This window comes from Mastacembelus armatus, chromosome 5 (genome assembly GCF_900324485.2).
Source record: "Mastacembelus armatus chromosome 5, fMasArm1.2, whole genome shotgun sequence".
NCBI classification, from domain to species: domain Eukaryota; kingdom Metazoa; phylum Chordata; class Actinopteri; order Synbranchiformes; family Mastacembelidae; genus Mastacembelus; species Mastacembelus armatus.
Window position 1 is genome coordinate 24,693,839 of NC_046637.1, and position 22,871 is coordinate 24,716,709.

The window sequence follows — 22,871 nt, forward strand, 5'->3', positions numbered from 1 at the left end:
AAAGAACTGTGTGTGTGTGTGTGTGTGTGTGTGTGTGTGTGTGTGTGTGTGTGTGTGTGTGTGTGTGTGTGTGTGTCTATATGTGGACTGTTTGGCTTTGTATTTATGTGGACTTGCACATTTGTATCATTCTTTGATATGAGGCATTAGCAAGTAACCACATTCAGCTGGATTGTATGTGTGTGCTCAGCAGCACTTGTCACTAAATATTTATGGGATGATAATGACTTCTCTTGGTGAGCATTATTTGGACAGCATATATGATACAACATCCACACACATACAACACACACACAAAGGCACTCGCAGTTTATGACCGATGCTGACACTGCCACTTCTAACATTTCTGTTGTTTTCTATACATCAACACTTTTTTGCATACCTTTACAACAAACAGTCATTATGGAGGGAACTGCCTCACCGTGTTGTGAATTCATTTCTCTGAAATCTCACATCTCACATGTTCTGCCAGCAGTTCACATTATATTATCATTTGGAATGTGGAGTGAATTTTATAATAAGCTTCGTTTTCTGTTTGTCATAAAAGTTGTGAGTTCTGTATTTCTCAAGACTACAGAATTTTAGACTCAGCATAGTGTTGTAATATTTGAAGCAATTTATGTTTGTCAGCAGTGGGAGATGAAATCCAAAACAACTTGAAATTAAACATTTTCATTTCTCAAATATTTGTAGTAAATGTTTGCGTGGCAGCAATTTTCCTTGCACACTGGGGTTATTGTAGTGACTGTCCCAACCTGGACAGCATAGCCAACACATGACACCAGATAACTAGAGACATGTCTTGGAGGTTCTTAAGGTCCATATGGTGTTTCTGTGATATTAATTTAGTGAAGATGTCCTCATAAACACATGTGGCCTTCTTTCTTCCTGTCTATTTGTCCACAGGGGCTTCTGTTTCTTCAACTCTGTGGCCATCGCTGCCAAGCAGCTCCAACATAAACTCAATGTCAGCAAGATCCTTATTGTGGACTGGGTAAGGACCCACCATGTCACTGCTTTCCACTTGGGCAAGAGTAAATACACATGTACAGGCACACTAATGTATCATAAGCACGAACATTGTCCCAGAAGCAGAGCAGACTTGTACAGTAGCAATTCTATTTATCATTTAGTTCATTTAGGCACTGTCTCTGGTTTTCATGTGTGATTTGAATTGTAAAGTGTGCTTACAATAGACACAGCCATATGAACAAACACCCACACACACACACACACACATGTGCAGATATTGATCTGCAGCCAGGTGGTTGTCTCTGTTCACCATGTGTCTGTATATATATGAGCCTGCACTGTGCTCTCTGACATATTACTGCATCAAACACTAATTACTACCTGCTTCTTCAAAATGCATTGATAGCGAAATGTCATGCAGCTTTTTACAGCTTTTACAGCATTTTTGTTATTTTTGTTATTCTGTATAATGCAAGAATAGTCAATGCAGTTAAAACTCTTATGAGATTTGTGCTTATTTAGACTGTTTTGAACAAATATGTGAATCCATTTTTAGTTATCAGTGAAACACCTGCCTTGGTCCCTGGCAACTTCCTAATTTGTCACCCAATCATTATACAGGATGTTCACCATGGCAATGGCACCCAGGAAGCTTTCTATAACGACCCAAGTGTGCTGTACATCTCTCTTCATCGTTATGACGATGGCAACTTCTTTCCTGGTGGTGGACATCCCAGTGAGGTAGTTACAAAATAGTCCTCTTAGCACTATTGTGTTTTCTGCTGTTGTTTTTGTTGTCATGGTGAAGTCTGCGTGTTTTTGTCTGTCTCCACATTTACCTAAATTCTTGTGAACACAAGCGTTTATAAGTAACACACACGAAACCTTTATAATTCTCTCTTTGTAGAGTGGCTGGTCTACATAGATTCTGCATATATTTTCCTGGTTTTACTTTGACTCTGATGAACCATGTTTTATATGGTTCTACATGAAGATTAATATGTTGGCTTAGAAATATGTGGTAATTAGCTAATTCCCATAGGACATTAGAGAGCTCAGGAACCTTTTTGTGTTTACCTTTTACTTGTCAAAACAGGAAGAATGATTGTAACAGTAAAACTCAAATAATCTACATGATTTAAATCTCAGTTATAAACTCAATTTGGGCATGCGGGTTGATTTTCATGATTGCAGAGACTGCCCTCCACAGGAAAGAATGGGGAAAGTTACTATGGATGTGCTATCTTGCAATGTAGGGAAGTGGAGGATTTAATTTTCTTTTGACTGGGTTTTGGAGCAGTCCAAGGTGTCAGGCTTAGATCAAGCATTTTATATTTTTTACATGAAAAAAAATGCCTTAAATTTTGGTTGTTTTTTTTATTTTTTTATTTGTTTTTGTTTTTTCACCAGATGAGATTGTGTGTATCCACTGCAGGTTTATTTCCCTATGTCAGTTTATTTGAGAAACTTCATGGCGTGGGATGTCAGGACTTCACAACAGGATGTGTACAGTGGAATTGGATGCTTATGTTTGCATTCAGGAAATTGAGATGCCTATGAATTCTGCCTGCGGTCTTACCAGAAACCAAGTGTGATAACTATTCCCAGTCAGATGAACTGACCCCAACCCACGGTGGCATTCACCACCCATCCAGTCCCCCACATCCCCTACTTATACTTTGCCATCCTCCCCCACAATAACAAGGCTAAAATAGTCAATGTTTTCCCATAAAATCCCCTGATGAGGGACGGTACATAAAACGCTCTGCTGGCTTGGATGTGGCTTTGCCTTAAGTGGCCCCTCAACCTCCATTGAGCTATGCGGTAAACCTCTGGAGTCTCGCTGTCCCTTGTGTAGGTATATAACACACCATGGGGTAGGAGTGTGATGTCATAGCTATAACAGTGAGTGCCGAGTACCACACGGAAACCAGCGATGGTCTAATCCAGTCCAGCAACTTTCAAAACATAAAAGCGAATAAGAAAAAGGACAAAGAGGAGTGCTAGAGACTTGGAGCAATAGCAGGAATTCTGTGTGTGTGTGTGTGTGTGTGTGTGTGTGTGTGTGTGTGTGTGCGTGTGGGTACATTACCAGTTGGCAGAGGACAGGAGGCCTCATGTGTTTTTCGTTTGTCCTGTGAACATCCCGTCCACTGAGAGAAGAATGGAGACAGACGATCTGCGATGCTCATCAGCATTCTTTCTCTTTCAAACATCCTCTCACACCCACCCACACACCCACACGCACACACACACACACACACAAAGGAAATTACCACATCTTGTTGCCAAGAGCATGTCAATCACCCTCTTCACTCTCTCTTCAAACTGCCACAATGACTGATGGTGAAGGGCCTAGAGAACAGCTCAGTGGCTGCTAGCAGGACTACAAAGAGCGTGGCAGGAATCTTTAGACCTTCTTTCCAAGACCCAAGCCTCAGTTCAATCTCTGCCTAAAGTATGTGAGGTCAAAGTGAGAGGAGCTCCATTCACTTTGCATGGCATTTTAGGACTATATTTGCTTATAGCAAAAAATCGTCTTAGATCATTTACAGTATATTGCAAAAGGTACATGCAAACTGTAGTGTAGGGTTGGACATCATGTTAGTTTTATATGTCATGATATATGCCAAATCCTCCAAACTTAAACTGTATACACAATGTAAAGTATAATATTATGTATATACAAATAATACATGTTTAATATAAATAGAACATTTTATAACAAATGGTATGTGGTTCAAATATGCTGTTTTTGTATATCAGGCAGTGGTTACCAAATGTGAAATATTTCTCAGTATATCTGTTGCCTAAAGCTTGGGAACCATAAATGCGTGTAGCTCTGTTGTGGCTCCGAGTGATTTATAAGGCCATTTGACAAATTGTATCAAAATCAAACTGGAGGGACAGGGGTGTTGAATTAATAGCCATCCGTGTTTCATTTAGGAATCATAATCACTCCCTGGTGTTGCCTTAAAGAGATGCAGTCACTTTCCCTCGATTGCAGCAATGCAAAGTTTTGCAACAGCCGGGCTGATTTTGTGAACATTTGACACAAATCTGTCATTGTCACGCAGTTTCTCAACCTTCACTGGGACTCATTAACTGTCTTGACATTCACAGAAAATCTTCTTCTTTCTTGCTCTCTCTCTCGCTCTCCTCTCTATTTCTTCATCCAGGTGGGCATGGGTGCAGGAGAGGGCTTCAATGTTAATGTAGCATGGACAGGAGGTTTAAACCCTCCCATGGGTGATGCAGAGTACCTGGCTGCATTCAGGTAAAGATTTAATTCATCCTGACTCAATTTCCTAAATCACTTTATGTTCCAATACTGTTGTGGTTGGCAATTTTAAAAAAAAATTAAGGTCTGTTTCACCATGTTCAAGCCCATTTGCTGCAAATTAGATATACTTACATACATTACTGTCAGCCATTTACCAAAGCATAACATAAGCATACAGTTTTCATGTTTGTGAGCATGTTTTCCCTCCAGGCCACTATAAGTGTCAGTTTGTGTCATTGCAGTATAAAAATCAACTTACACAGACATAAACTTGGAAAAAGACATTCCATCCTGGCGTATTGCATTTGTTACATTACATTTACATATAGTGTTGCTAAGAGTTTCCAGCTTGAGCACTGAAGTAAGCTGCAAAACCTTTTTATTGCATCTTGCGATTGCTTGTTTCTGGGGTCTCCAACACTTCACTCACAAGCTACCTGTTTTAGTGGCTCTCCTAAAAGTTCAGACTATAGTACAAAAATAAGAATGCATTACACTTCTGTCAAGGTTGTTGTTCACGTCACCTCAGTCATCAGCCAAGTACAGTAATTCCATTAAAGTTTAGCTAAGAAAACCATCAAATTTAACATAACCACAGAACATAGCAAGGTTAAGAAAATGCTGAAAAACCTTTATTTTCATGAGCAATAGGACAATTCATTTTTTTATTAGTGTGAATGATGACACGTCTATACCAGGAGTACTAAATGAATCCATTCTTCTTCTTCTCCTGGTTTAAGCACACACAGATTTTGGAGGTTGGAACTTCCCATATGCACTGGAATGTAAAGTGTGATGTTTTGCATATTTTTGACATGTCTGGTTGGTTTTGTTGTCCGTGTAAGATTACCTGCAATATCTCAGAAAGGTTTCATGTTTTAATGATTTTTAAGTCTGTCTCATGTTAAGTTTAATTTATATTAAATGGGCAAAACATTAATAGGGTTTTTGTAATGATATTAGCAATAATGTTCCAGTAATTGTTGTACTAAAAACAAAACCGCATGCAAATGTGTGGTACTCAGACTCACCTTTGCTCTCACTATCATTGCACTCAGGCTTTTTTTCTGAATGAATGTGGTTCGGTTCTGCTCTACATTGTAATGAACTCAGTGTTTCTGTCAGCAACACTGGCTCACCACCAGATGATTAAACAGTATGTAAGCTCTACATGGTGCTGCATACAGCACTCACAGTGGGTGGGCCCCTCGTCAAAGGAAAGATGCTAATGAGCTAACCCATACTTTTAAAATCCATAGACCCAGTAGGCAGGCTCAGAAACACTAAGTCCAGTGTTTACTGGAGCTCTGGATGCTAATTAAGAAACGACTGGTCCTTTCCTGAGCAGGCGTCTGGTTTTGGTATTTTTCATCCAGTTTGGGAAGTGTTTTCATGTGTAAAACTTCCTCAGTTAACCACACTGTAGTACTGTACAGTATCGTGCGTTAACCCTTGAAACCTTCCCATGTATAAAAGCACTTTGGAGGAAACGTGTGGTGGTCCAGTGCTTTGAGGCACATGCTATGCTGTGATGTCCAGGATGCATATCCAGCTAGTGACCTTTGTCATATGTCAACATGTGGAACAATCCCATATTTACTGCCACGGTGAATTATCCAATCAAGGAAAAAATGCAATGTGGATTTGCAAAACTGCAACAAGATGGTCAAGGACTGTTTTAAGCAACAAAAGCCATCAAAGATCACACAGCACATACTACACAGACATGTAAATAAGTTTTCAGTGGACAATAAATAAATGCATATTGCAAAATTTAATGCATCACAAACTCATGTTTATGCGATTAAGCATCTAGTCTGGTGCCAGTTCTGTAATTCAGTTTGAGTACATGATTTAGATGATAGGGTGTTCCAGACTCTGTGTGTTTCTCTCTGAGATAGAACAGAAAAACTAGCCAGAGTGTGGCTGTTGATGATGAGTGTCTTGGTTTTTGGGTGTGTGTTAGTGAGACATATTGTGGACAAGACCAACAGTGGGACAATCAAGAGACAGCTCAGCTATGTGTGAGAAGGATTACTAAGGTGGTCAGGATTTAAAGTCTATCACCAGTAGCAGAGCACACACAAATAACATCCAATTTCAAAGAAAGAGCATGAATGTATCTAGTTTGTCTTTGGCATAGCATGTATGGAAATGCACATAATTTCCTGTGCATTTCTAGGTGGCTACTGATGAATGACAAAGTATTGTGGACGAGAGAAGAATACAGCAGAGCAGAGGAGAGCAGAAGAGAGGAGAAGAAGTGGGGGGTGCATTGTTAGGGAATCCAAAGGCGGCGTAATTAGGCTCAATGGATCCCAGATGGCTGGCTGTCAGTGACGTGAGAAGAGGGACGAGCTCCTAATAGGAACCAGATGCATAGAAACGTCTTTGAACTGCCGCTGCGAGAGAGAGAGAGGGAATCAAATGCGGCATGGGCCATACGCGTTTGCTAAATAACTGGCAGCAGGAGAGGACAGGAAGTGAGGAGGAGACCATAGAAGCGAGGAAAGTGGTCTCCACTGAGTAGAGTGTACAGTATGTAGGCATACATGTCAGTGGTCTCATTTTTATCTGCTTGTGTCACTGGCAAAAACAGAAAATCTGCACTGTTATCCACCTGCCTAAAATTGTGCAATTCTCAATGAGTCTTTGCTTTGGCTGTTTTTCTTTAACTATCTAGGAAAGGTTTGCAAAGCAGTCATGCCTCTTCTTTGAGCAGCGCTCTGCTTCACATTTAAGCACACATTCACACCTAGGAGCTAACCCCCCTTCTAGTGTTGGCTTCTTACCAAAACAGAGATCAAGCACTTGGCACATGGACTTTGACAATTTATCTTCCATCATTTTCAAATACAGGGAGTTTACAAGGAAGTAAATGTTTGCAGGTAACAACACAGAACACAGTCGTACGTGTGCATAAGTTGCAAATCAGTTTCAACCATACAGTGACTTCGGTTACAATAACTAATCTTTTCCAGTATATTTAGATGTTAACTTAGTCTCACAGTGTCTTCCTTGTTCACGGTGTTATGTTGCATTCTCATTTTATCACAAATCATGAACACCTGTGATTTCTTAAACGTACTGTCTAATTTCAACTCTGCCATGGAGTGCCTGAATTAATGTAACGTAGCAGCATTGGCTTAGAGTGTTTTGTTTCTCCTCCTCCTCCTCCACAGAGCTGTGGTGATGCCCATCGCCCATGAGTTTTCCCCTGATGTGGTGCTGGTGTCAGCTGGCTTTGACGCTGTTGAAGGACATTCAGCGTCACTGGGAGGCTACAAGGTCACAGCCAAGTGTAAGACTCAGTCAGCCCTTTATTTACACCCTGCAGACATTCACATTAACAAACACACTTCATATCTTTTACAAAATGTATAATCTCAAAATAGTGACAGATTTTAAAAAAGCCCATGTATGTTGTATGTCTGTAATGCAGTATTTTACCATTATTTATTATAGATAAAATGTACATTAGTATATCCAATGTATGTCTAATTAAATACATTATGAATAATGATCACTGATGTGACTAGAAGTGAAGGTATCTAAAAGACAGGGATATTTTACTTCATATGATACCAACACGTGAACATTTGTGAATGAGAGGCAGGTGAGGAAACAGCAAAAAAAATGCTCAGCCTGTGTGTGTGTGTGTGTGTGTGTGTGTGTGTGTGTGTGTGTGTGTGTGTGTGTGTGTGTGTGTGTGTGTGTGTGTGTGTGTGTGTTGTTCTCCACCAGGTTTTGGCTTCCTGACCCGTCAGCTGATGTCTCTAGCTGGGGGCCGGGTGGTGCTGGCTTTGGAGGGTGGACATGACCTCAAGGCGATCTGCGACGCCTCTGAAGCCTGCGTCAGCGCATTGTTGGGCATGGAGGTGAGAATTGTGTGTGTGTGTGCATGCATGTGTGGATTTCTGTGGACAAAGTGGTTTCATAAAGTTTCTTGGCCTTTTTGCAGTGATTTGAGTTTTTGATTTTTAATAAATTTGCAAACTTGAGGCCTGACTGATGGTCAAAAGCAGCCATTTTATACATTGGCCTACAATACAGTGAAGTTCACAGAAAGAAAGTACAGGGTTTTGAATACTTTGTAAAGCTGCTGCGATTTTTGCATGTTACATTTTTCATTATGGACTTTGGGTTGTGTCTCAGGTGGAGCCACTGTCCCAGTCCGTGTTAGACCAGAAGCCCTGTGAAAACGCTATCCGGTCACTGCAGAGAGTCATCCAGATTCAGGGTAAGCAGCAGCATGTCAGTCAGAAGGTCTCCAGCGTTTTCTGTTGTAATGAGTCATTTGACAAATGAAAACACTTTATCTTACCTGTAACTGAACAGTTTCTACCTTACTCCCACTTAGTATTATTATTATTATTATTATCGGCTGGTTTAAAGTGAATTAACATATGTCCAACACATGAAGAAGAAAAGTGATTTCTGCTGGCCAAGTTGTTAATGCTGCAGGGTAAAGGACATGCCTTTCATTTGAGGTTGGGATCAAAGAAATACACCTGTTGCAGTTGAACCAGCTAAGAATCAAACTGCCATGTTCACTCCATTAGTTTTTATGAATAGACCCAAAAATCATATAGTGCTTCTGGACAATCAGCACAGAATATCCTTTCATCTTTAGAGCCTCAGTTCAGACAAGAAAAAACTCTTGAGACGCCTCAGACAGGATGGAAAAGTTATAATACAGTTTCAAATTAAAATTAACTAGATGTTAAAATTAATTTCCTGGTGTCCAAAGAAACCTTTGCAATTTGTATTTGAAATAAAGACTTGATGACATCTGCTGTTATCATATGGTTTTATTTTACATCAAAACATGTTTGGATTGATGTCATTATTTTATTGAATTTTGTCAAGCTGGGGAAACTTTTTTCAATTTTTTTTAACCACTTTCATAGTTTGATGATTCCATCAGTTAAATTTAACAGAAACTTTGGATATTTCTGTGTCTGACACTGTTCAGGATTTCATCTTCACATTTTTATTCTCTAGAACTTTAGTTTCTTTGTTTCTCCACTTAGCACCCACTCTCTGAATCCTCATCACTCCTGCTGTCAGACCACCTCTCCTCCCTTACATCCCTATCTCCCATCCCTCCCTCCAGCCGTCCCACACACAGACAGACAGACACACACACGCACACAGCCGCCCTGGCTCCAATTATCTTCAAACACTTCTCTGGCACACGACCTTCGCAACATCCCGTCCTGATTGCACACAAATGTTATCCCAACCAAATTAGATTAATTAAAAATATTTGCAAAGCCACAAGAATGTTAAGCCCATAATTTAGACCTGGAGTGAAATGTATGTGAGTTGCATGCTCAGCCAGAACACAAACACACACACTCAAAGATGAGCACAATTGTGAACACTGATTGATTTTTAAATCCACTGCGTGTCACAGGACTCAAGCCGGGAGACCATGAGAGAACAGATTGAATTTGAGTTTACATTTCTGAAGCTATCAACATGGATTTAGACTTAGACCACGGGCTGTTTATATCAGTCAATGCTTATATTCACATCAAACAGCTACAACTGGCAGATCAAATACCAAGTAGTGCTTTTTTATTAATGCAGTGCAGGCATTTTCCCTGAAGGAATCATTCAGGATGAAAACAACACTGAAATACCACCGACTGAGACCATTAATCTTTCTCTTTCTTTCACTTTCTCTCTTGCTTCCTTCCTCGTCTCCCTCTCTCCCATTCCTTTGCTTCCTGCAGGTGAGTACTGGCAGAGTGTGAAGGATTCAGCTGGCACCGTGGATCTCTCCTATCTGCAGGCGCAGAGGCGACGGTTGAGACGAGACTCGGACAGTGAGGCCGTCAGCGCCATCGCCTCGCTCACAATGGGATCCCTCGTGTCTGACAAGTAAGAAATGACAGTATTTAATATTGTCCGCCTTAGCAGCATTACAATACTGTCATTTACATGATCATTACATTTTTTTGTCTTTGTTTTGGTTATAAAAGACACATCCAGAAAAACTGACAGAGAAACGTGATTCTCAGTGAAGAAAGAGTCTCTTGACAGCTGCCTTCAACCAAGTCTCAACAGAAACACACACACAGCTATGCATTCACGCTGTCACTGGAACCAGATGTCCTCCTCAGTTCAACCACTGTATTCATTGGCTCACAAACCCCCCCTTCCACCTGCATTACTACTGGCTGCAGTCTGACCACTCTGGTTTAAACACACACTGAGGATCAACATTCGTATTCTCTTGTTGCCTCTCCAGGCGTTTCCTGAAGGAGACAGAACTTTGTGAGCTGAGGGGAAGTTGAAAAGAAAGACACCCAGAGGCAGATTAATGAAGGATCGTCACCCTTGTAGCATTTGTAGCTGGCAGCATGGTGCAGTGTGAACACACAGCTCCATGACTTTGAACATTCACCGTGTTAATGGCTCCCACTAGACCTGTGTGAGACCTCCTGGACCATTGCAACCTTGAAGCCGGGGTCAGAGGTCACCCCAGCTTACTGGAGCCAGTGACTCCAAGTGGAAGGAGTCGTCCCCGCTTGATGTGCCTGTGAAGGAGAACAGACATATTCTCTGCACTTAGAACATGTCCCACTATGATGATGTCGTTGATCTGCATAAGACCAAATGAAGGAAAAGATCTCTGACCGCTTTGCACTGTACCGTTCTGTAATGTGATGTGAACAAGATGGAGACGCATGTTGACAATCAGACATTTTGTTTGCTTATATATTCAGTTCATTTGAATATACAATCATTGGACCTGTGGCACACATTTTTGTGAATGTCAGCACAAGATTTTTTTTTTTTTTTTTTTTTTTTTGAGAATCTAGAAACCCAGAGTGAAGCTACGGTGAAGTCTGAGATACATATGTTTCATATTGTTTTGTATGTCCACATATTTTCTTCTAATTTTAATTTTTTCTTTCTTGGCCTGTCCGGCGAGCACATGCAGACTGCTGCGGTTATTGGTGTCGCTCCTCGACAGATGTCAGTCTTTGGCAAAGTGCATCTTAAATGTATAGATATACTGTAGTTTGTAAGTTTGTATCGGTGGCATTAGTCCGTCACAATGAAGTGCTAATACCTCTAATCACTGGAGTACAAATATCAAGGGGAAGAGATGCTTTACACAAAGACAGCAAGCCCCATGATGCCCCAGTGCAGTGTGACCACTCAGAAACTATATCCAGATATATAATGCAGATACATCTTCTTTGTCAGGAGGTGACTCATATCCAAACACAAAGTGCACTTACAGGACACTGCCCTCAGGATGGGAGGGTCAGAATGACTTGAGTCTTAAAATCTGAACTTTGATAATGTTTGTTAAGTGGACCAGTGTTTCTACCTGTGGATGAGCATTCCTGCTGTATTTTGTAAATTTTATGTACAAGTTTATTTCTTTGTAACATGGACAAACTGAGCTGTCCTTTGTTTGTCATTCACGTAGCACCATTCTGTTTACTGTCAGCATCTGGGATGTTTTGCTCCCTGGACCAAGCAATAACATTTGATGGAACAATAATAGTGAGATAGTTGAATATCCACAAAGTGCAATTGGACACAGGTTAAGCGCAACCAAAGTTTATAAGAACAATGTGCCGTCCCTGCACTGGCATAGCTTTAAGAACTTCAAAGCCTTTGAAGACTTTGTGAATGTTTCTTTTTTCTATCCAAACACCAAAAGCGCAGGACACATATATAAACAAATTCGTTTCTCAAACAAAAAATCTGAATGACTTCTATTTATACATTCAGAGTCTGTGTCTTTGAAGTGCTCTTTGCATGTCTAACACAATTTTGACGGTGCTAAAGATGTTTTTTAATACAGTGTGTTTCTTTCTTTCTTTGCGTTGCACTGTGTGCGCAACTGAAAACCTGTTCAGTTTGTTAATGGAATCAAAATGTGAAAATGGAGCAGTTTTAGCTCCACATCAAATAGGACGCGCAGCAGAGTGTAGCTTTACGTGCTTTAATGAGAACATTCATGACAGTGACCAGATTGATCACTTCTTATCTTCTGTCTTAATTAAAGCAAACGACTTATTTTTGTATTTGATTTCAAAAATGAATCCCATGTGTACTTAGGGACCAAATTGTTAGCCCGTGTGCCTTGATTTATCGTGCTGACCAACCTGTGTGAGGGTGGACTCTACAAACTGGATCTTAATTAAACTGTAGGCCAAGTCCAGGTTTATCCTTAACTGACCGCCTGATTCTGTTTCTGTACAGTGTACATATGATTACGTGTGTGTGTGTGTGTGTTGTTTTTTTTTTGTGTGTGTTGTTTTGTCTGCCTTTTCTTTTCTACTGTTTGTCGTTCCAAAATAAAGGTAAATTATAGACATGTCAATAAGATTATTTGTTCATTTCCAATGGAAAAATCCTTTGAATCTCATCTCATATATTATTTTGTTTCAACTAATCCACCACAGCCTCCTTTTATTTCTAAATTAAGAGTGCCAGCATGTGATGTTTAAAATATTGCACAGACATAGATATATACAGCATTAGGAAAGTTTTTATTGTCCACAGGAGCTGACATGATAAAGATGGTCAAAAGCAAATGTGAAAGAATACAAAAGGGAATGATGAAACAACAATTCGACTAACTTACGGTTACAAATAAATCCTCTATCCTGTGGCTGTAGCTACTGCATTATTACGTTTATAAAAAAACTTTCTTCATTAATTTTTTTATTTGCTTTATTCATTGAAAACAGTCAGCAAAGTTTGGAAAGATATTTTTAAAGCACCAGAAAAAGACATACACTTATCAGATTGTCTTCCATTTTAAAATACGGCTTTCTGCAGAAAAACTAAACTGACGTTGAGTAGTGGCTGACCTGTGATCAGTGGTTTCAGACATTTTCCCATGGACATTTCTTATTAAAGCGTAAAGTGTAATGCATAAGCAGTTAAAGTAATACAGTGTGCGTACACCAAATTCACAAGCAAATATTCTTTAAAAACCCCAAAATACAAAGAAGGCTGCCCAGTTACTACAGCACAACAAAGTAGAAGATCTGCATCCTGGTGCTCTTCTTTTTCCCATAAGGCAGGGCCTCGAGAGCCAGAGCGATTAGCTTATTAGCATATAGCTGTAAACATTCATTGGCTGTGACCGCCTTCTAACCATCACTGTGTCATTATCATTAGCCATCTCAATGCCTGTCTGGCACTGAGTCACCCGATGTCAAGAGTCGGGCGGATGATGGTTTTCACGGTGTTACCCAAGGCACTCAAACCAGCAGCCATTCTGTTTCATTGTCACCGCAGGCCAGCTGTTTGGTTGTTAGTTTGTTTTCTTGTTTTCATCATTTCAAGTGTTCACTGGACTGTCATGTGTCCTCACCAGTGTTTCACAAACACATGATGAAAACTGTTAGAGTCAAGCTGCAAGAATATATCTCAGTGTCAGGGCTGAGCATGTCCAGAGGAAGGGACAAAGAGGGTTTTGGTTGGTTTTTTTTTTTTATGTTTTCTTTAGGTGGTGGTGACTGATGAGGCGGGAACAAATTTCTTCTTTGAGTGTCAAGAATTTTCCATTTGTCAGTTTTCTGCAAAGACGAGAAACGTAGATGAGTTAACATCAACACTTTTAGAGAAGAAAACATTTCAAATGTGTGTGTGGCAGTCAGCAGTGGCAAAAAAAAAACTCCTGTGAAAGTCTTTAAGTTGTGTGTTGAGGTTATAAAATCTGCGTATAAACAAACAAACACTTTGGTTTAGTGGAAAGTGGAAAAATCCCTACAGCTCCTTAACTTCAGCTTCTCTTGTTTTAACAAGCAAACATTTCATCTGGACCTTTCTCAGTTCTCTCTAATTACAGTGCGTCTTTCCAGGCTTCAAGAAAGACAGAGAGAGTGAAGAGGGAGAAGAAGAAGCCCAGCATGCAGAAGGTCAATGAACGTTTGTGGGTGATGTTCAATCATGTTACGCCATAAAAGCATGAATGTATAAATTCACAAAGGCTTTTTGTCATATAAACGAAGTATGAGGCGCCTTCTGCTTTACTGCTCTCATTTGCGTTTTTGTCTCTCATTTGTCTGCTCGTTTATGATATTTTCATAAACTCAAACCTGATTTCTTAAGCCACGCTGTATATTCAGGAATTATCAGGGTCCACCATCTCCGCCATGGATGCAGATTACCTGACTAAGCATGAAAAACACATTTAGTAGTTGATTTTTTTGTAATTTTGTACTTTTATTATTTTAAACCACACACTGCTCTTTTGATTTCTGTGAACTGGGTGATCTTGTGAAGGTTTGACAGATCCTGATGCATTTTGGACGTTAGTTACTGTATGTGGTGTTTTGTTGCCTACGTGTCAAACCACAAGTCATTCCTCTCTGGCTGTTTATGCCTGCAGCTGTGAGAGCAACACATACAAATCCATGCACAAGCACATATGACATGGAGTAGTCAAATGTACACACACAAACACTCACAAATGCACACACACACACACACACACACACACATACAACCCTCCCACCTGCACTTGGCCCACAGTTTGGCTCCCTAAAAATAAAGATGACTATCAGAAGCCACAACCTCTGGATGCAGCTTTTAAAAACACAGATGAGCCGCAAAGGACTTTACATCTGGTCCCAGATCAGTCCAGCGTGAAAGCCAGAAATTTACTATGCACAGTAGAGCATCCAACAGCTGGTCAGCCCAAACTGTATAACACGCTCACACACACGGACACAGCAGAGCCAGAGGTTCCGGCAGAGGAAAGAGCAGTGACAAGCATTTTGATTATACCATAAACAGAAGGAGAGTATTGTTTTTTCCAACTCAAAGCGAACAATCCTCTCATTCTAAAAAGTCTTATGTTGAGCCAGACATCCACACACCCTGAAATTATGCTCATCAAAATGCACAAAACTGTCCGTAGTGCATTCATGTATTCATGTTTCATGTATGTGCATGGTCTGGCCTCTCAAGGAAAATCATCTGCATTTTCCTACACTGGAGGTACAAATAATACTACTTGTATTCTCATACTTGATGAAACTTTCTGGAGTGGTTAATAGAAAAAAAAGGAACATGATTACAGCCTCAAAAAATATCACTGATTCATTCTCTCTGATTAGAAAAAGTGCTTCATTTGTTTTGTCCGCCCCCTGAATACAAGTTAAACCAAGGCAGAAAATTAAAAGCTTTGACAAAACAAAAAAACTGACAATTTACACACTTTGCGTATTAAACTATAAGCAAAACATGTCTTCTGAAACATGCATTCATCCATACACACACTGTTTGAAGTTTTCCTTCACATTTTCTGACCTCATCTTTTTCCTAAAATGTAACATTTAACAGTAAAAGTCAGTACCAGACCTTGAATTTCTTTGTGCGGCGGCTCCTGCAGAGCTGATGATAACAGGCAAAGCAAGCGAAGTGGTAGGTAATAACTACTGCGCTGCGTTCAAGGACACTCGGCTCCAAGATCAGGGGCCTTGGCTATCTATCCACAGGGTTGCCTGGAGTCCTCAACATCTGCTGCAGAGGCCACTGGAGGTTTAATAATAAAGCAGAGCAGAACACCTGCAGTGTGTGTGTCTGGACAGTGTAATGTATATATGTTGGATGTTTTATTATTCGTGATTTACTGATTCCTGCGCAGTGAATAATGTGCTTGTAATCATTCATATGTCTGCTGAAAGAGCAGTGTGCCTGCTTGCAACGTGTTCACCTCGACCTGTCATCTAGTTGATTAAAAGTGTGCATTCCCTCCAGCACAGCAACACAGACTGCACTTCATCATATTTCAGCCTGCAGCTCTTTTTTTTAATTTAAATTCTTATCTCGTGTGTTGTCATTTTATTCTACAGCACTTCCTGAACACCTTTTTGCAACTCAAAATCTTATTAAGACTAAAACCAGGAGATGAGGCAGATAAAAATCACTGAAAGTCGCAAATGTATTCCTGTTTACTAATGTGCAGATGTGCTCACACACACACACGCTTGTGCTGAACAGCTAATTAAAGTCGTCCACAAACACAAATACACACAAGCACACGTATACACTCTGACATACACAGTCCCATGTGCCTGACCCTAAACCCGGTACACACACCTTCCTAATACCTCACAACTGTTTCCAATCTAAGGGTTCCTGCTTGTCTGGGCCTCGGCGGGCCCTGATTGCACGATACAAGATCCTGAAGAGAGAGAGCAAGGCTGCAGGGGAGAGAGAGAGAGAGAGAGAGAGAGAGAGAGAGAGATGTGCCTCCACCACTTCTTTTCTCTTTACTCTCCCTTCCTTTCCTTCCTTTCATGCTGTACCTGTGCAGGAGTCTGGTGCCTGTTGGACAGTTTTTAAAAAAAAAACAGACCCTGTGTGAAGCTGATCCTACAGATTCTGGAGGAAAACATTTGTCTTAAATACTTCAGAGGTCTGTCAAACGCTGGAGCTGAAGAGCTCAGATCACCATGATAATGTGCTGTTAGTTCATTTTAGTTAAAGAGAGGCTGCTCTCCCTTTATGTTTTATCTACATTAATGCATTCATCGTGCTCAGTACTGCTGCTCAGGCTCCTTACACAGGCCGTGGATGCAGCTTTGTCAATAATTTAAATAGATGAGTGTTTGGGATGCAGACAGCGTTATTCCTTCCTTGCTCATGTATTGGACACTCATTTATTTTATTTTATTTTACTAATGTTTTAATAGTTTTTTTTTTATTATTGAATTTGAACCTTCTGATATATTAATCAATTTTATTACCCTTTGTGAAGTATTTTGTTTTCTTAAGCTATGTTTGTTTTGGGTGTGTGTTTTTTTACTTTTAGTATATTATTAGTATATTTCTCTGGAGATGTTTTTTAGTCCCACCCAAACCGACACAGAAGCAACATTTAACTTTCTCTATGTTTTCTGAGCAACATAACATTTATTAACCAAATCAGTTTCATAAAATAACAAACAACTAAACATCCGCCAACAGTTAACAGTAACATATTAGGATAACATATTATCAGACATTTGAAAAATCTGTATAAATAAATAAAAGAAAGAGTTGCAGTTATAGTGATCAGTGACTGGAAATAATCTAAAGCAGTTCAAAAATACAATTAAACATATTCACATCAGAAAATAAACTACATGTTTATTAATTGCACTAACTGAGACACAGTGTCTATTACAGATTAGATTAGAATATTCATTATTGGGTAAATTATTTTTGCATTTTTGCCTAGAAATTCTGAATTTTACCAACTAAAAGTAAAACACAGTGAAAAGCTGTTCATACTAGTCTTACACACCTCAGTTCGAAATATCAAACTACTGTGTGTATCTAGGCCTGCTCAGCATGTGTGAGCTGGATTCACTCACATTTAGCTGCCTGTGTTTCGAATGAGATTTATAAATTGCCTTAAATGCATTTTGTGCCTGTTTTAAAGCTGCACAGACTGTACAACACAATAACTTAAATGTGTTGGTCTGTGCTGCATCATATGGAAATTTCAAACATGCTGTTGATGTTTGATCTTTTTATTTTATCTGTATCATGAGCAGCACGTTTAGATGCTTTTTACTGCAGCTTGTTCAGTCTGATGCTTTAGTGTTTCTCTAAAAAGCCTGAAAACACTTCAAATTATTATTTTGAACATGGAAATTGACAAAAACATGGCTGTGTTTATTCTTTCTGTGTGTGTTCTAGCATGTATGCTGCAGTGTATTATGTAAGAGTATAATCAACATGTTTGTTTGCACGTTGAGTCCATACCTGAGGGGCTGCAGCGGAGCGTCTTGTTGCACTGGACTAAGCTGTGGGACAGACAGGGGAGAGCAGTGGAAGTGGAAACAATAGAGGGGAACAGTGTGAACTGTGAGAGGTTTTAGTTACATAGATCCAACAGAGGATGTTAATGCTGATGTAGAGACGGAGTGAACCGTTATAAAGCACAGAAATCAGGCAGGTGAAAAATGTATGTAAAGGTTTGAGAGAAAAAAAAGATAACGATCAGACCAAAAAGGGTTCAGAGCTCAGGAAATGGGAGCAAACAAAGACAGAGGCGGTGGGGTGGAGGTGTGGACACAAGAGGGTGTAGGACACATGTTTGATGGGATCCTAGTGGCTGGTGGACATGGCCCAAGCCCCCTCCATCCTCCACACGGAGAAGGCGTAGCTGAGTCTTTCGTGGGCCAGGTAGTTGCAGCTGGCCAGCTTGGCATCCATCTCGTCACTCTGCAGCACCTGGTAGAGGAAGTCGATGTAGCGCGAGGCCAGCTTCAGGATCTGGATCTTGCTCAGCTTGTCTGAAGGTAGTGTGGGGATGATCTTGCGAAGAGAGGCAAAGGCATCATTGAGGGACTGGGTGCGTTGACGCTCCCGCACGTTGGCAATGACCCGCTGCGAGTGGAGATCCTCGAAGGGCTGATCCGGCCTGGGGCCCAGTGACGTGGGACCCAAGGACACTACTGTCGAAGGGCTCTTCTTCAACCTCTTGGGCCCAGATGGCAGCAGGCTGTTTGGACTGGCGGTGCTGCTCTCCTCTGCTTGAACGAGGCTATCCTTCTTGGGGTAAGGGGAACGTTTTCGGTTTCCTGACTGGAGATTCTTCTTCGAACCTCTTTCCAATTCCTCTTCACTGGCCCCCAGCCCTCCTTCAGGGGAGTTGGTGCAAGATACTTCTTCTCTCATTGTACCGTCCACCAACGACTTTCCACACTGCACTGCAAAGACAGGACGCTGTACAGCTGTTTTCACTGTTTACCCTCTCTGGCAGCTTCAACAATCCTGAACTCAACAGGCTTGTGTAACAGGTCTCCTGCTCTGTCAAAGATAGTTACGGCTGCTGAAGCTCCATCGGAGTGGACGTCGCTCTGGCCGTCGTGTTTCCCCGTTACCTTGTTCAGTTTCTCACTTTCACATTCCCTCTCAAACTGGCAGACAGAACAACAACAAACCATCTGACAGGCAGGTCCACCTCCGCCTCTTTTATAGCCAAACTCTAACCCGAGGCCTACGGGCACTTCTCATTGGCTCAGCACAATTCCACAGGGCGTAGCCCAGCCTGAGACAGGCAAGCAAGCAGGAAGTGTGCGCTAGCTGGGCGGGCGGTAGGGGAAGGGGCTGAGTGGTGTTCTCAGCCAATGAGAAGTGCTGCGTCTAATGTTGCAGAGAAGTCTGAGGCTTTATGGGTTCCAGATTTGCGCAGGAGCGTCAGTCCGCATGCAGCCTCGTGTCTGCATTCTGGTTCATCAATTCATTATCAGGACAGAACTCAATCTAAACCTTTGACTTCTGACTGAAATCAGTGAGTCTGACTAAATACCAAATCTATGGCTCTAATCTCACTTTTTTTAAAACAAATGTACAACATAAAAGTAATAAATCAAACATGGTGATTCTTCATGTTTCTTTTGTTTGTTTTTACTTATTTTCTCCTTAAACATGAGAACACGTGAGGTCACACTAGCAATTGTCTGCCATGATGTCAATCATGCTTATAACAAGCCTCTATAAAACCAAACTGTTAGACCGTGGGTTGCAGCGTGGACCGACTCAATGAAAGCACTGAAGGAGGATTTACAGATTAAATGATGCACTTTATGATGTGGAATTTATCTTCATCAATGGCACAAAAAACTTTGCCACGACAGACTGTAAAGTCCTGCAAACAAAGGGAGGATTTTCATAAATCTGTTTGGCCACAGTCGGTCTGAGTAGATCTGGAGAGAAAATGTGAGGTTATGAAAGCATGTATCCTGGAAAGAATTTCACAAGATGAATATTTTCCTGATATGTCACTTTCTCTGTAAACACCAATGTGTACAGTAAACCACTAAAACCTCTTTTAACACCTCAGTGCTTGTTTTAGAAAAAATCTCTAACATCAGCGCTGATGTCAGCTGTCCCAGGCGTCTATGTTGGATCAGGAAAGGAGTGCAGACAGGACCCTAAATAACCCCTGACCTCAGTGGCCCAGCGACCTCAGCCTACAGAGGTGAGGGAGCACCTAAATGTGCCATCCATTGCCTCAAGGAAGAGCCAACACATGTTCCACCATCACACCGTGAACCCATCTGGGTCTGCAGTCACTTAAACACATTTTCCCAGGTTCCTCTTGAGCAAATGACAACACACAGCTCTGGGTCATGTTTGTTCAGTCTGCATTTAGACACCAATGTAGAACAACCAACGATTTGACCAACAACATGACGAAGTCTTGCCTAAATCTTCCTTTGAATTCAAACCCATTCCCAACACTGGCTGTTTATACCTTCATGAATCATGACACGAGTGACTCATGTGTGGATCATTGCACAGAAATCTTCAGGGGACTTTTCTGCTGCTCTGAGCTGTAGAAACTTTGTACTTTTTGATGGCAACATACTTTACATTTCAACACCTCCAAACATATTAAGCTGTTACATCTGTCATGTTTCTGAAACTCCGGTAAATTCATTCATTGTCCAGAGACGTTACATGAAGATAGAGAGACATTTAGCCAGAAATGAGCATTATTTACTAACAGAAGTTTCACGGTGGTAACCAAACCTCATACCATTCTCTACTCACTACTTGACAGCTTCTAGATGAAAATCTGGGTGTGACTGCAGAAGCAGTTGAAAAGTCGTATGTGCGGAAAGCGGTTCAGAAGATTTTTGATGAGCCTCATGATTGCACTGGCTTAGATTTCATTCACAGAGCGACGCTGAACGGAAAGTAGCTTGATTCCAGTTGGGTTCAATCAACGTGGAAGAAAAAAAAAAACTCATGGAGCCATCAAAGCACGGCCGTGGACACAGACAGTGAATTATAGTAGTACATAGTTCATAGTATTTACATAACAGGCCAAGTCAGCTCCAGGATTAACTGGTATTAGAACTGGGGCTTACTGGGAGCTCTGGTGGAGACAGTGGAAGGACAGGAAAGTCATTGTTGCTGAGGCTAATCTTGGGAACTGCCGCTTACCTTTAGCGAAAGCATGGCTCCGTGCCACCATCATGGAAAAAATGAGCTAACAAAATGAGTAGGCCAGCAGGAATGTCATGGCACAAAGAAGAAGAGAAGCGGAGAAAAAAGAGAGAGAATGAGAGAAGAATAGGAAAAGGGGAAAAGAAAAGGAGAAGAAAGGAGAGGCAGAAAGGGGGAAAAAGTGAGGCTGTCCAAACAGAACCAGATGCAGGAGTGTGGAGGCTCGTTTGATCTCTGTCCTCATAGGCTGATTGATGTTGCACATTTCATTTCCTTGTCAGAGTCCTGACATAATGTTTCACTAAACACTCAGGCCCTGCTCGCCTCCTCGTTTTAGTTCCACAGGGGTCATAATTAACCCTTTCTGAAGCTGTAAATAGATCATACACACATCAGTGTATGTCAATATATAGGCATACACACACACACGCACAGTTGGGCTTGGATATCAAAGAAGACCGATGTATTGTCTGTTTCTGGCTCTACACCATATGGTTTGGTGTTGAACTGAAATGCGGCACTGAAGAGCAGCCATGTTGTTACTTTGAAGTTCAGGAACAGGACAGTTTCTTTAAGTTCATATTGCTGTCAGTTCAATTTCCATCATACACCAACTGGTCGACATGCTGCAGTGACGCACTCAGAGGGTAGGAGCGCTGCAGTGTGACCGATCAAAAGTGATGTGTTTGGAAATCCATGCTGGCTCGACAAAAGGACCCAGTCCTCCTCACCTTCACCCTGGGAGTTGGTTCACCCTCCTGGCTGCTGTTACAGATGTTTGCACACAGCACACTTCACCCTCCTCCCCCCTTCTCCCTCGCCCCTCATACCCATCCTTCCACAGCTCCATCCCTCCCGAGGAGCCTATAGTGGCACAAAAGCAGACATCTGGGACCCATTTCCCCCCTGGAGAAGCCCTTCCTGTGGGGTATCCACTTAGAGGGGTTGGGGTGGGGGTGGTGGGGACTGAGGGGTGAAGGTGCATGGTAAATGGGGGATGGTGCTGATGGGACTGGGTGGGGTGAAGGGGGGAGGCCTGCCATGTAATAATGAAGACTTGAGGTGCTCATAAATGCAAACTAAGGTTGTGGATTTTGAGCGGAAAGGTCAGACAGTCTGATCTTCACATGCATTTTCTAGTTGACGACCAGTTTCATTTAAGCTGCACTTTCCAAAGCTCACTGACTCCCAGGTTGTATCTTGTTTGTTAAATTCATGCAAAGACCAAAGACAATCTGCTATTTCTTCTTTGACGCTGCATACCAGGCTTTCTGCCTGTTTCCTGCCTGTACACTAAGCTAAGTTGGCTATTTAGAGCTAGCAGCTGTAGCTTAATATTTACCATACAGAGAGAAGAGTGGGATCAATCTTCTCATCTAACTCTCAGCAAGAAAGCAAATAAGACTGTTTGACAAAATGTCCAAATATTCCTTTTAAGTCAGAGATTTACAATGACCAGATCCATTTCATAAAGACAAGACAAAGCTGAGTTAGTAAAAACCTGCCAGCAACGGTACAGAAACATGTTTAGAGAAACTATAACTGACAAGATATTCTCATATCTAGTTTCTAAATCAGCTTCTAGGGTTGTGCCTAGATTTTCTTCAAACATTTAAATGGTTTTTGTATTTCACAGGAGAAATTTCTTTCTGCGCAGCTTTTTATGTGCGCT

The 22,871-nt window shown here is 41.2% G+C and overlaps 2 protein-coding genes across 5 annotated transcripts in view; one reads left to right on the plus strand and one right to left on the minus strand.

The window, feature by feature from the left end:
* LOC113130068 (histone deacetylase 7-like) overlaps positions 1 to 12,462 on the plus strand; it is a 37,783-nt gene extending 25,321 nt beyond the window's left edge. For all 4 annotated transcript variants that reach the window (XM_026306358.2, XM_026306361.2, XM_026306359.2 and 1 more), the window contains exons 18-25: positions 907 to 994; positions 1,594 to 1,713; positions 4,152 to 4,249; positions 7,438 to 7,556; positions 8,000 to 8,133; positions 8,411 to 8,495; positions 9,997 to 10,144; positions 10,246 to 12,462. In XM_026306358.2, coding sequence (XP_026162143.1) covers positions 907 to 994; positions 1,594 to 1,713; positions 4,152 to 4,249; positions 7,438 to 7,556; positions 8,000 to 8,133; positions 8,411 to 8,495; positions 9,997 to 10,144; positions 10,246 to 10,264 — 811 coding nt within the window. In that variant the 3' untranslated portion in view covers positions 10,265 to 12,462. The remainder of the gene's footprint in view (positions 1 to 906; positions 995 to 1,593; positions 1,714 to 4,151; positions 4,250 to 7,437; positions 7,557 to 7,999; positions 8,134 to 8,410; positions 8,496 to 9,996; positions 10,145 to 10,245) is intronic.
* A 1,261-nt stretch (positions 12,463 to 13,723) lies between these two features.
* LOC113130919 (twist-related protein 2-like) lies at positions 13,724 to 19,204 on the minus strand. The gene is made up of 2 exons (XM_026307909.2): positions 18,002 to 19,204; positions 13,724 to 13,818 (listed from the first exon to the last, which is right to left on the minus strand). Exon 1 carries the CDS (start codon positions 18,917 to 18,919, stop codon positions 18,347 to 18,349), a length of 573 nt encoding a protein of 190 aa, XP_026163694.1. The 5' UTR covers positions 18,920 to 19,204; the 3' UTR covers positions 13,724 to 13,818; positions 18,002 to 18,346.
* Positions 19,205 to 22,871: the final 3,667 nt, after the last annotated feature.

Bases quoted from the DNA above. Each gene is read 5' to 3' on its own strand.
- LOC113130919 (XM_026307909.2), bottom strand. From the start codon at position 18,919: ATGAGAGAAGAAGTATCTTGCACCAACTCCCCTGAAGGAGGGCTGGGG.